General features: G+C 40.7%; 1 protein-coding gene across 16 annotated transcripts in view; it reads left to right on the forward strand.

The window, feature by feature from the left end:
• Positions 1–13,306, forward strand: part of mycbp2 (MYC binding protein 2) — a 137,712-nt gene that overhangs the window by 65,818 nt on the left and 58,588 nt on the right. For all 16 annotated transcript variants that reach the window (XM_056754676.1, XM_056754688.1, XM_056754683.1 and 13 more), the window contains 10 exons: positions 202–380; positions 464–606; positions 830–930; positions 5,626–5,844; positions 5,941–6,163; positions 6,302–6,420; positions 6,703–6,790; positions 6,915–6,964; positions 7,266–7,438; positions 7,571–7,715. In XM_056754676.1, coding sequence (XP_056610654.1) covers positions 202–380; positions 464–606; positions 830–930; positions 5,626–5,844; positions 5,941–6,163; positions 6,302–6,420; positions 6,703–6,790; positions 6,915–6,964; positions 7,266–7,438; positions 7,571–7,715 — 1,440 coding nt within the window. The remainder of the gene's footprint in view (positions 1–201; positions 381–463; positions 607–829; positions 931–5,625; positions 5,845–5,940; positions 6,164–6,301; positions 6,421–6,702; positions 6,791–6,914; positions 6,965–7,265; positions 7,439–7,570; positions 7,716–13,306) is intronic.

Below are 13,306 nucleotides of genomic sequence, written 5' to 3' on the forward strand. Positions count from 1 at the left end.
AAGACATGGATTAGATTCTTTATATGAACCACAGACTTTCCAATCCATAGAAAATGTTTTTATTTGCATTGAATGTATTGTGAATAAAATGTCAGAAATGTTCCAAATGAAACGCATTATTAATTATTATTATGCAATAATAGTTGACCACACATAGGTAACTACTCGCATCCTCTCTGTTTCTCTCATTCTTATACACAGGAAAATGTAAAATATGCTGTTCGTCTGCGAAATTACGGCAGCCGTACTGCCAATGGGGATGGAGGTATGACCACCGTGCAGTGCTCGGATGGAGTTACTTTCACATTCAGCACATGCAGTTTAAGCAGCAATGGCACCAACCAGACCAGGGGCCAGATTCCTCAGATTCTCTATTATAGGTGCATCATTTGTAACCTTTTTAATCACACAGTGTCATTTTTAAAAGCAAGAAATCACATTTACTCAATTATGTGCATCACAGGAGCGAATATGATGGTGACCTGCAGTCGCAGTTGTTAAGTAAAGCCAACGAGGAGGACAAGAACTGCAGTCGGGCTCTCTCTGTGGTCAGCGTGGTGGTGCGGGCAGCCAAAGATCTCCTGCACAGAGCCTTTGCTGTGGATGGTGAGAAACACTTGATTTCCACTAAATTAGTGGAATTAAGTCTTAAATGAAAACCGGTCCATGTCTAGCACTGATGTTTTCTACATGTTGTTTTAAGTTTGGAGAATGTAACCTGAAAATAGTTTCATGGGATTCGCCCTACCAAGTCAACATCATTGGATTAGTATTACTTGCAGTATTAGTCTTTTATAAAAAATGATTGACATCATTGGTTTCTCTGCAGCTGAAGATATTCCAGAGCTCCTGAGTTCCTCAAGTCTCTTCTCAATGCTGCTTCCACTTATTTTAGCGTACATCGGCCCTGTCGCCTCCTCTGTGCCTAAGGTAAGCACATGTATTTGTGTGTCATTCACAAAAATCCCTTCTAGCTCAAATATCTGTCTAAAAAGTTTAACATGTTCACAAGTTTAAAGACCCCCTGTGTCACGGTCCTGTCCTTCCTGTCATGAGTATTCGGGCATTGGGGACAGAGCCGTGACAATATCATGTCTTGTGTGTGTGTGTGTGTGTGTGTTTCGTCTTGTGTGGACACGTGGCGGTTTGTTATGACATTTCGCCGCGTGTCTTCCGTGTAGCTCCGCCCCCTTGTCTCTCTGTCTAGCGTCACATTAGTGTTTCATCTCCCTCACCTGTCTGTGCCTCTTCCAGCTAGTTGCACTCATTGTTAAGTCTTGTCACCTGCCCGTCCCGATCCCTTTGTCATCTCTCCTCATTAGTTTCTCCTTATTTAATGTCCCTCATTCCCTTACTGTTTGTCGGTTCATTGTCTAATGTATATTGTCTATTGTCGATGTTACTGGCTTCTTCGTGTCTCCACCACCTGGATTACCTTGTTCCTGTTTCCCTTCGTGTTTGGACTTATTATTTAGTTACTGTTTTGCCCCATCGTGGGTTTATTGTTTTGTGTCTTAATAAATATTGTTTAACCCCATCCCTACTGTCTGCGTTTGGGTTCTGTCCGTCCGGACGTGACACCCTGTGGGGAAAATCAGGTTTTTAATGTTGTTTATATGGTTATGTGTTTTTTTTAATGTGCTTTAAGACAAACCATATGCAAATTTCTAATTTAAACCATTGCTGAATTTTTTCCATAGAACTTTAGTTTGCAAAAGTAAAGTTTTTATGGCAATCTGACATGGCAATAGGAAAACCAGGGTAGGTTTAAACAAATTGTTTCAAATGGAATTGTTAAGGACTGTAAGGTTTAATCCGCGACTGACTGAAGTTGTCACTGCAACAAGAGCTTTTTTATTTAATATTTAACTTTCTCATAACTTTCTCAAGTTTTCAGTATTTACTGATATTTATTTAAATGTTGTATATGCTCTAGCGTGCCGTTTCACTGACGTACTTGCGCATTAAACATGGATGGATGTTTCATCCTCATTTATTATATATAAATATATTTATTTATTTCAATTTCAAGAATTTAACTATTTTAACAATTTGAAGTATTTAAATAAGGTCCATATTTCTCTTCCACTCGTCATGTGGTTGCTAGACGCAAATATAATAATTTAAATATTATTCATATAAATGGTATATATTTCCCAACCACCGCGGTTGATTTGTCCATTACCCCCACGGTGGTCAAAAACTGCCACCGTCACAGGCCTAGCCGCCTCATAATAATGTATGCATGCTCAGTCTAGTCCGGATAGTTAAGTGATACTGCCATGCGGCGGAGTGGGCCAATGGCACTGTGAATAAGGCCAGATGATTGGCCTGCGTTTTAACATATGTTATTATAAACATATTAGTTCAGCTGTTAAATGCTTTTTTGCTTCATTTTTTTGAAGGCTCATGCTCTACATGTTTTGACTGTTTGTGAACTCCCATTTTACCATGTGTTGTGCCCTATTATCCCCATTTATATCTATAAAGCCAATGATTAAATTACTACTATAACTATTGTATTCTTATAGATCGAGTCACTTAATTTTGCTCTTAAAGGACTGCAATCTCAGAAAATGCATTTTTAAATGTTTATCTACCAGAAATTGAGTCGCCAGGATGTCTGGAGAAACACCCTGTAATTATACAAATCCATCTATTCTTCTTTTTGTAATCCCCTTTAAACCAAAACAGTGACATAAAACAGGCTGTAAAGGATCCCCTAACAATCTGATGTCATATTGATTTACGCCTGCCCATGAGCACTGAGAAACGCTATCAGCCATTTTCAGGCAAGAGCAGATCTAGCCACTAGCCAGCGACAAAAACTCAACTCAACTCAACTCAACTTTATTTATATAGCGCTTTTTACAATTTTCATTGTTACAAAGCAGCTGTACATGAGACACATTTAATACAAGTATGAATTCTAAAGCAGCCCCCCCGGCCAGGCAGATAGTGCAAAACAATATGCAAACGGTGGTGAGGAACCCAAAACTCCCATCGAGAAAAAAAAAAAAAAAAAAAAAATGTCTAATAAACAACAAATGTGTACTGTTGTTGGATGTAAAATGGAACATAAAAGTAGGCCAAGAGGGGAAACTTTCCGCTTCGAAGACTTGTGACCGACATCGTTTCTGTAAAGCTTATTCATTACAACAAAAGAAAGTTATAGCAGTGTTTTTTTTCAGTGAGTGCAGTGTTTTCTCGCATGTCCTAAGAGCGAAAATACTTCGAGTGGAAAGAAACAGAGTGTGCATTTGTAAGACAACCTGGTTGCTGATCTTTACATACCTCTCTGAAATATACAAGTACTCTGAATGAATGTTTTTGCCTATATCCGTGTTTATGTCTGTTAGTAATATGCATCTACATGATAAAACATCATTGGCCAACATTTCAAAAAGCATATGTTGTTCTATGTTTTTGTCTTCTCCATTTACAGTCAGGTCCATAAATATTGGGACATCGACACAATTCTAACATTTTTGGCTCTATACACCACCACAATGGATTTCAAATGAAACGAACAAGATTTGCTTTAACTGCAGACTGTCAGCTTTAATTTGAGGGTATTTACATCCAAATCAGGTGAATGGTGTAGGAATTACAAAAGTTTGCATATGTGCCTACCATTTGTTAAGGGACCAAAAGTAATGGGACAGAATAATAACCATAAAATCAAACTTTCACTTTTTAATACTTGGTTGCGAATCCTTTGCAGTCAGTTACAGTCTGAAGTCTGGAACGCATAGACATCACTAGATGCTGGGTTTCATCCTGGTGAAGCTCTGCCAGGCCTCTACTGCAACCGTCTTCAGTTCCTGCTTGTTCTTGGGGCAGTTTCCCTTCAGTTTTGTTTTCAGCAAGTGAAATGCATGCTCAATCGATTCAGGTCAGGTGATTGACTTGGCCATTGCACAACAGTCCACTTATTTCCCTTCAAAGACTCTTTGGTTGCTTTTGCAGTATGCTCTGGGTCATTGTCCATCTGCACTGTGAAGCGCCGAAGAGTTCTGAAGCATTTGGCTGAATATGAGCAGATAATATTGCCCAGAATTCATTCTGCTGCTTTTCTCAGCAGTCAGATCATCAATAAATACAAGAGAACCAGTTCCACTGGCAGCCATACATGCCCACGCCATGACACTACCACCACCATGCTTCACTGAGGAGGTGGTATGCTTAAGAGCAGTCGCTTTCCTTCTCCATACTCTTCTCTTCCCATCACTCTGGTACAAGTTGATCTTGGTCTCATCTGTCCATGGGATGTTGTTCAAGAACTGTGAAGGCTTTTTTAGATGTCGTTTGGCAAACTCTAATCTGGGCTTCCTGTTTTTTAGGCTCACCAATGGTTTACATCTTGTGGTGAACCCTCTGTATTCACTCTGGTGAAGTCTTGTCTTGATTGTTGACTTTGACACACATACAACTACCTCCTGGAGAGTGTTCTTGATCTGGCCAACGGTTGTGAAGGGTGTTTTCTTCACCAGGGAAAGAATTCTTCGGTCATCCACCACAATTGTTTTCCGTGGTCTTCCGGGACTTTTGGTGTTGCTGAGCTTGTATATGACAGTCTGAAGTTAAAGCACATCTTGTTCGTTTCATTTGAAATCTATTGTGGTTGTGTATAGAGCAAAAAATGTTAGAATTGTGTCGATGTCCAAATATTTATGGACCTGACTGTAATTTGTATTTATGAACAAGGCATTAAGGTGATTTTTATTGCAGTTAGTGTATGGTTTTGGTTGGATAGGGCATTACAGATCTAATTGCGCTTTCCGCCATATTGCTTGTCTTGAAAAGCACATTTGTAGGCGCTCAGTCATATTTTGCATACGGGGAGCAGAAGCTCATTTGCATTTAAAGAGACACACACAACAACGGCATATATTGCAATGAAAGATATGTGGTGTATTTTGAGCTGAAACTTTGAGCTGACGCTTTTCAGAGAGGAAATGCGTCTTCTCATGCGAGAGGTTAATATGCGTGAGCAGACCACAGGACACATCAGATTTTATATCTTATGGACACTGTAATCTCTTACATTGTAATCCATTTATTTTTCTAATATTTGACATTATTGTGTGCTGAATGTATGTGCACCTGACTAATGCACTCTTTAAATAACAAAAAAATTAATGCACCAGTGACTTTAGACAGGATTTCAGTTGGTCAGTGGCGCAGTCTATTTCAATTGCCTCAAACTAGCAATGTGCCAACAAGGCACCTGAACACACCTTATTTTTCAGAAAAGGAACGCCAATGGACGTACCTGCATTTAAACATGACGTGAATATGATAACTGCGTTGGACTGAAACACTAGCAAAAACACTTTTTCAGGCCCTGCAAGCTCTTGCAAATGATATCAAATTTTTGGGTAGCATGTAAAATGCAGGCCTATTTTTTTGCCATACAATCAAAAATTTAAGTTGGGAATGTAATTTTAGGAATTTTTTTAGCACAATATCATCACTTTTTGTGATTAAGTATGTTTACTGGAAAAGCATGAAAACATACATTGACAGTACTGGAAAAGTGCTGGAATTTTACTTTGTAAAATAGTAAGAACCCTGATAGCTGTCTTGAATTGATTGCTTAATGTATTTTATATTTTTCATTAGGCTGCCGTAGAGGTGTTTGGTTTGGTACAGGAACTTCTTCCAGCTGTTTCCGCCCTTAACCAGAAATATGCACCCCCTGCCTTCAACCCTAACCAATCCACAGACAGCACGACTGGGAACCAACCCGAACCGGGCCTGTCAGCTTGCACCACCTCTAATCATTATGCTGTTATAGAAAGTGATCACCCCTATAAGCAGGCTGGTGTCACTCAGTATAAGGTGCAGCATTTATATTAAAAATATAAATGTAAAATGCAAAGTAAAATGCAATGTTTATCAGATCTGTTTAAAACATGACCCCTGCACTGGTTTCAGGTATCCTTCCCAGACTGTGTTCGCTGGATGACCATTGAGTTTGACCCTCAGTGTGGCACAGCACAGCCGGAAGATGTCCTCCGTCTCCTGATTCCCAGCCGATCACTGCAGTTTTCTGGGCTTGGCTCCAAAGCTCTGGCCCATGAGACCATCAACAGCTGGACCGAGCTCAAGAAGTTCTCTGGCTCAAGTGGCTGGCCCACTGCTGTCCTGGTGCTACCAGGTAACAGCGACAACCCAAGATGAGCAAAGCCCTAAAAGAAGTTGTTTACAGAGATTTGTCTTTTTAAAGACTTAATTTTAGCTATGCAGCACTGGCTCACTCAATAAATTATGCATTTTTTACTTTCTTTTATGTAAGGAAACGAAGCTCTTTTTTCCTTGGAAACTGCATCAGATTATGTGAAAGATGAGAAGGCTTGTTTCTACGGATTCAAATGTGTGGCTGTTGGCTATGAGTTTAGCCCTTGTGTTGATGAGGTATGTTGTCACACAAGCCACTTACATAAAGTTGTAAAAGTGTGTAGTTTCTGCTCATTTGGCATCACTGTCTGTTATTGGTTGTCCAATAAATACCTACTCCGAACTCATACCAATGATCACTCTTACATGATAACACAGACAGTTTCACACCATAGAAATGTCATCTGTTGACCTCTGGCAGTGTCTTTACCTGATAAAAACAATCATCAATTGATTTCTTATTAAGCAGTACTGATACATATTGCATGTATTTAATTGATCATTTGACTGTGATTTCAGGGTATCATTCAGCTGGAAAAGGAATTGGCCTATTTGGGAAGTGTGTGTGCAGCAGCTCTCATGAAAAAGGACCTAGCTTTACCCATAGGTAATATGCTTGCAGTATTGGAGTAATAAGCTGTATTGTTTGCTGTTTTTTTTGTTCTAATATAATCAAAAAAACTTCCAGTGTCTTTTTCCTATGTCTGTATTCTGTATTTTGCATTTTACAGGAAATGATTTGGAGGAGGATTTGGAGATCTTAGAAGAGGCCTCACTCCAGGTACTCTAAACAGTTTGTTCTAAACAGTTTTGGTGCATGTCTGTTTGTTTGAGGTATGTGCGTTTATGTACTGGTTTGACCTATTATAAGAAGACACAAAGTTCTTGTATTGTGTGTGTATTCAGGTTTTGTTTTATGAAAAATGTTCAAATGCACACACGTTTTTTGTGGTGCTGAGGTTGGGGTAAGGAGATAAAAGAAGCTTTTTTTACATGATAAAAACCACTAAGCCTATGTCCATTTAAACCACCAATACCACACACATTAACACAGCAAGTTTTAATTGTGATTTGTTGAATAGGTGTGTAGAGCTCACTCAGGGATCCTGGGGAAGGGGCTGGCCCTCTCTCACTCGCCCACCTTCCTGGAGGCACTGGAGGGCAACCTGCCACTGCACCTACAGACGAATGAACACTCTTTCCTGGAGGACTTCATCACCTGCATGCAGAACTCAAGTGGTGGACGGCTTGCCAGGTCTTTATTATACAGCCCCTAATTACTGAACAATATGATGTGCAGTGTATTGTGTATTTCGGGTTCTATGGTAATTTGGTGCCCTCATGTTACCTGAATTCACATAATTTATTTTATCTTGTCTTTTAAAAGGTGGCTTCAGCCAGACTCCTATGCAGACCCTCAAAAAACCTCACTTATTCTGAACAAAGATGACATCCGCTGTGGCTGGCCCACTACTGTGGTAGTGCAGACCAAAGACCAATATGGTGATGTTGTTCATGTGCCGAACATGAAGGTTAGCATTATTTAGCTTGTTTTTTAGTGGTGGGCATAGATTTTTTTTATTAATCTAGATTAATCTTGGAATTAATCTAGATTAAAATGGCTCATTTGAATTCTGCCGAAGGCATTCAGAATATGTGTGCTACCCAAATAATGACTAAAAGTAAGTCTTTGAGAATGGGTGTCTCAAGCCAGGTGGCGTATTAGACCAGGGGCTCATCTCCTGTTTCCAAAATGCATCACAAACTGCTTGAGAAAGCTGTTCTACTATGATAATTGGTGATGAAAATAAATTATGTTCAATAAGATGTACTTGTGTTTACTTCCGCATTAGCTAAGTTTAGGTGGTACTTGAGACTGGAAGAGCTCCTACAGTACATTTACATTTAGTCATTTAGCAGACGCTTTTATCCAAAGCAACTTACAAAGAGTTAGGGAGCATCAAGCGATATGTCATACAGGAGCCATAATACATTAGGTGCCAATACAAATTTACTGGTTTCAACTAAAGCTAGACCACTACCTGTTGAGAGAAAGTTTTTTTAAACCAATTCCGCATTGCACAAGGTGCAAACAACCTTAGTCTTGTCGATGTTTCCATTGGGAAGCTTCTTAAAAATAAATTTTCCCTGAAGCAACCAGTCGGCTTCAAAGCTGCATCCATGTTAGCTTGTCATGTTTGATGTGGTCATTTCACAGTAACTTTATGTTGTGTTCTGACCAAACGCGAATGGGGCGTCAAGCGCGAGTGATTTACATGTTAAGTCAATGCAAAGCACGATAGATCTACTTGCGGCGCGAATCGCGCGAATGAAGCCCTGGTCATGAGATGATGAGGCGGCACGAATGACGCGAATTGCGCGAATCACACGAGTTGATACAGATCGGTACAGATCAATTCAGCTAGGTATACATCCATGCTAAAATATCAAGGTGAAAGTCATCATAGCTTGCATAGTATAGACATAGTATAGCTCCCAACCCAACTTTGAGAATAGATTAACGGCAACATTTTTTTTATTGCGCGATAAGAGTCTCACGTTAATGCAGCACATTAACACCGTTAACGGCCCACCACTAATGTTTATATACACTGTCAGTTTTCTCGTGACACCTTATTTGTGATTAAGAACAAAATATTCAGACCTGAATATATTCAGATCATTTATAAACTTTGCTTATGCAGAAAAGCATAGTGAGATGGTGGTCTAGTGGGTTAAACCACTGAACTGGTAAATCAAAGGTTGCTGGTTCGATCCCAGCAGCCACCACCAGTGTGTCCTTGAGCAAAACACTTTACTTCATGTTGCTCCAGGGGGATTGTCCCTGTAATAAGTGCACTGTAAGTCGTTTGGATAAAAGCGTCTGCCAAATGCCTAAATGTAAATGTAAATGTAAAAAATGTCCTAAAAGGGGTGTACACCAATTTCTATGGAAAAGATATGATTTATCCCCAAATTTCCTACGCCCTATGCTGGGCTTTAAGTTAACCTTTATGCTCATAGAACTGGTTTTACAGAGGTTTAAAGTTGTAGCAAAAGAATAAAATGTCTGTTGTCATCCAAAAAATATTTGAGTGCAGTACATCACATGAATAGGCAGGTAACTGACAAATAACATTACATGTTACATACAGTTGGATAAATTGGGCAATATCATATTTTTTTTTTTTTACAATTTTACATTTCATTACAAGTTATATGTTTTTCATTTTTACTATACAACAGTGGTATATTTGTCCACATAAATTACTGTAGTATACTATGGTATTTACTATAGTAAACTGCAGTAAAAATCCTAGATACTTATGTTTTTTTGAACCTTACTATTGTATACTACAGTCTTTACTAAAGTTTATCAATTTACTAGAAGGTTACTACAATTTTCTCTAGGAAATTAACTTGTACTCTACTTTTTTCATCTGAGTGTTCAGGTTAATGGTACTGTAGCAAGGTTCAATAAAAGGAAGGAAGAAGTCTGGAACCGGCAGATTACCCATTACCCATACTCATTAACATTTACCCACCGGTCTCGAACCATGGTCTCGCCCCGCCTACTCCACTACATAACCCCATGGCCCCTCACAGGCCGGGGGTAACCCCCAATACTGTGCTTACTCCCCCCCTCCCACGGGGGGCTCCCAGTCTCAGAGTACCTTTCCCCTGGGGGCATGCAGTGACGAGACGAGACAACAGAGACGGGAGCCCTCGGAGTGACCAGAAAGAGAGAGGGGAGAGAGGGAAAAAAATTATAGTCCGGTTCCCCTGCCGCTCGGTCCTCAACCAGCCGGGTTACTCTCCTTCGCGGTGCCTTGCGGTGGCCCTGGGCCCTCGGTGGACAGCTCGACCGTCCGCCCCCTGGGGGCCAGCGGTGGCTCCTCCTTTAGCGGGGAGTCGGGGCGTGTTCCCCATCCCTTGCTCCTCCCCCTTGGGCAGACATACGCAGGCTCCGGCCTCTGGCAGGCAGTGGCAGCACTCGGCACTCCCACCCCCGGCTCCTCCCCCTCGGGGGATGGACGCAGGCTCCGGCCTCTCGCAGACGGCGGCAACTCCCCCGCTCCCTCTTGGATGATAGCCACCCCACCTCGACCAAGAGGTGCGGCAGCAGAGGTAGCTTTGACGGTGGCCTCATTGTGCACTTCCGTCTTCCGCTTCGGGCAGCCACTGGCGGACACCCTTCGTCCGTGCTGCCCGAACTCTCCGGCACCGCGAGGACTCTCCGACAGCATGTCTCTCCTTCCTCCCGGGTTTCTGCACCAATGTAGCAAGGTTCAATAAAAGGAAGGAAGGAGTCGGGAACCGGTAGACATTAAAACAAAGTTTTAATATAAATAATAACAGCCGGCGGCCCCTCACGGCCAACCGCCGGCAAACAAAACAAATCACAACAAAAACACCGAAGTAAAACATATATACAACCATAAAACATGTTCGGGCCCGGTCCTCTCTCATTGACGGTCCGGTCGGCACGTTCTCTTATATGCTCCCGATCTCCTAATGGTTTCTCGAACCACGGTCTCGCCCCGCTTACTCCACTACAGGTACTTTTATTTTGACGGGTCGTTGGGAAGACGTTTTTAGTTAAAAAATGTATTTGAGGATAGCTTCGAAAGTGCTAGTGAAATCAACTTTCAGAGCTACTCTGGAGATGGAGTTCATGTGTTCACATAATCATACAGTGAAGACGCAGACAAGTCCTTGAGTGCAACGCGTGTAGCACGTTAAACTGTGTAGTTCATTCACTCAGACATGCAGAACAGCCAGATGATGCATTTTAATAACAGGATTCTGTATCCGTGAGTCCTCATCCTCGAGTTTGCATCTAGTTTTATGGATTCAATGCAGCCTTAAAACTCGCAAAATAGACTAAAACAAAGTAACATATCGCTGCGCCATTGATTAACTCTTTCACCGCCATTGACGAGTTATCTCGTCATTTAAAAAAAACAGTTCCCCGCCAAAGACGAGTTATTGCGGCAATCAGTGTTTGTACTGTTGTACAGCAGGTGGCACTATTACACACCTTTGGGAAAAAGTACAGAGTCCCAGAACCTAGAACTTATATGTTTTAGCGATTTTTAATGATTGTTCTGAGTGTAATCAGGGCAGAATCTTTGACAAAAAACGTTAATTATCTTAGCTGATTAATCGAAGTGATGCATTTTTGAAGAAACCTACCCACATCTAAGGAGTGATAAAAAACGAACAAATGAATATAGAAGAATACGGTTTCTTTTGATTAAAAACTCTGTTCTTTCATTTGACATATTGTTTGTCCATATATTCTTTACAGAAAATTTACTGTGAGCCATTAAAGTTGGGTGAAAATGTTAAAAAACGCTGACGTAGGCTGCCAACTTTTTTTTTTAAATGCTTGCGGGCAATGAGTTAATCTCACACACAAACAAGCACAATAAGAACAAACTTCACACAAACATGCAGAAAAACTGTATCGCACACATTCGACACTTGCTTATTTATTCATAGCACAGGCCGTGTTTTTGCTAGCACGTGCTAAAATATCGCACTGTACTGCCCTGGCCCCTTGGGGCTTTTGAGTGAATCATGGGAGAAAATTCCGGTTCAATGAAATGTACAAACACATTTCTGCCATATTTCAAGTCATTTGTTTATAGCAGAAATGTGAATTTACTCACTGACAGCACAAACTACACCAGCACTCTGTCCACTACTTTATAGAGGAATGGGATGATGATTTTAATACATGACGGCAAAATTTTAATGCGAACTACAAAGCCTTAAACAGGTCGCGTACACATATGTTACCTTGGACAGCAAAATTTGTCTTAAAGCAGCCCTACAAAGGTGTTTCATGCATTCTGACTTCTTTAAAATGTTAAACGCGCTGTCTTCTCATGCTTAACATGGTCAACTTGTCAAAAACAAGTTGGGCGTATTACGTAGTATTTCTGTGCTCGATACACTCCTCAAGCGATCGTACAGGTTTCGAAAAGTTTTTTTTCAAACAAATAAAACTGTTTTGTAACAACTTTTCTTAGTCCCTTGTTGGACACTTCTCCAGGAAAAACATGTGGCACAGCCACACGGCAGCATAGAGAGCAGTAGAAGGAGCATGCCCAGAGCATACGTTTGCGAAGTTCAGGTGTTTGTTTGTTCACTGCATTTGGGTGATGAATGTTATATGGATTTGGAGATTGTTTGAACTGATATATTTAGCCGTCCAATCGCTAAAAGATGCCGGACAACAACCGCATGCGTTGAGTGAAACTGATGTCTGTGTTTTGTTGACAGTGCTTTGCACGTGCTTTGGTTCAGTCTACCCCTCCCCCCCCGAACGCTGCACTTACACTGCAGTTCTTGATTCTCAATTCCGTTTTTGTGATTACATATTTTTTTGACGACCAGCTTACATCTTTTAAAAGTGTCACGTATCCGATATCAGCATTTACACTGCACATGGCGAAACAACCTGAGGTAGACGTAATGACCGGAAAAAGAAATAAAAACGTCATTCGACACCGCCGTTTATTTAATAGCCTTTTCATACAGAGATCTTGGAAAATGCACGCATATGTGTCTCAGGATTTGTCCCCCAGTGTGCCTTCACACTTAAAGACGTGTGATGAGTAATGTACTGTAATGCAATGTCATGTGCATATTTTTTTATTGTTAATGTTGGGCTGTCAAGGGGACGGAATTTACCTTGCTGTGTTTTTAGGTGGCTATGAACTGTCAAATGTTCAGAAAGCAAATTGATCAGCCGTGCTTGTCTTCAGTGCATTTTAACAGACCTGGACAAAACAAATTATATCGGAGTGCAGTATACTTAAAGGGGTCATATGACACAGCTAAAACGAATATTATGGTTTGTTTTAGATGTAATGTAATGTGTATACACGATTTAAGGTTCAAAAACTTGATTGAAAGATTTATCGCTTTGAAAAGCGTGGTTTGATATGATTGGCCAGTTAACCAGTGTGTAGTGATTGGTCGAATTCTGCAAGCGTGTGGCGGAAATGTAACGCCTCTTGGTGAATGGATACATAAACTTAATTTCCAGAGTTTCTCTAAGAGTTTAATTTATGAGCATTTTACCGTTTGAGTGAAGCTATCATCAAGCACA

The sequence above is a fragment of the Triplophysa dalaica genome, chromosome 8 (assembly GCF_015846415.1).
Source record: "Triplophysa dalaica isolate WHDGS20190420 chromosome 8, ASM1584641v1, whole genome shotgun sequence".
In the NCBI taxonomy this organism is placed as follows: Eukaryota; Metazoa; Chordata; class Actinopteri; order Cypriniformes; family Nemacheilidae; genus Triplophysa; species Triplophysa dalaica.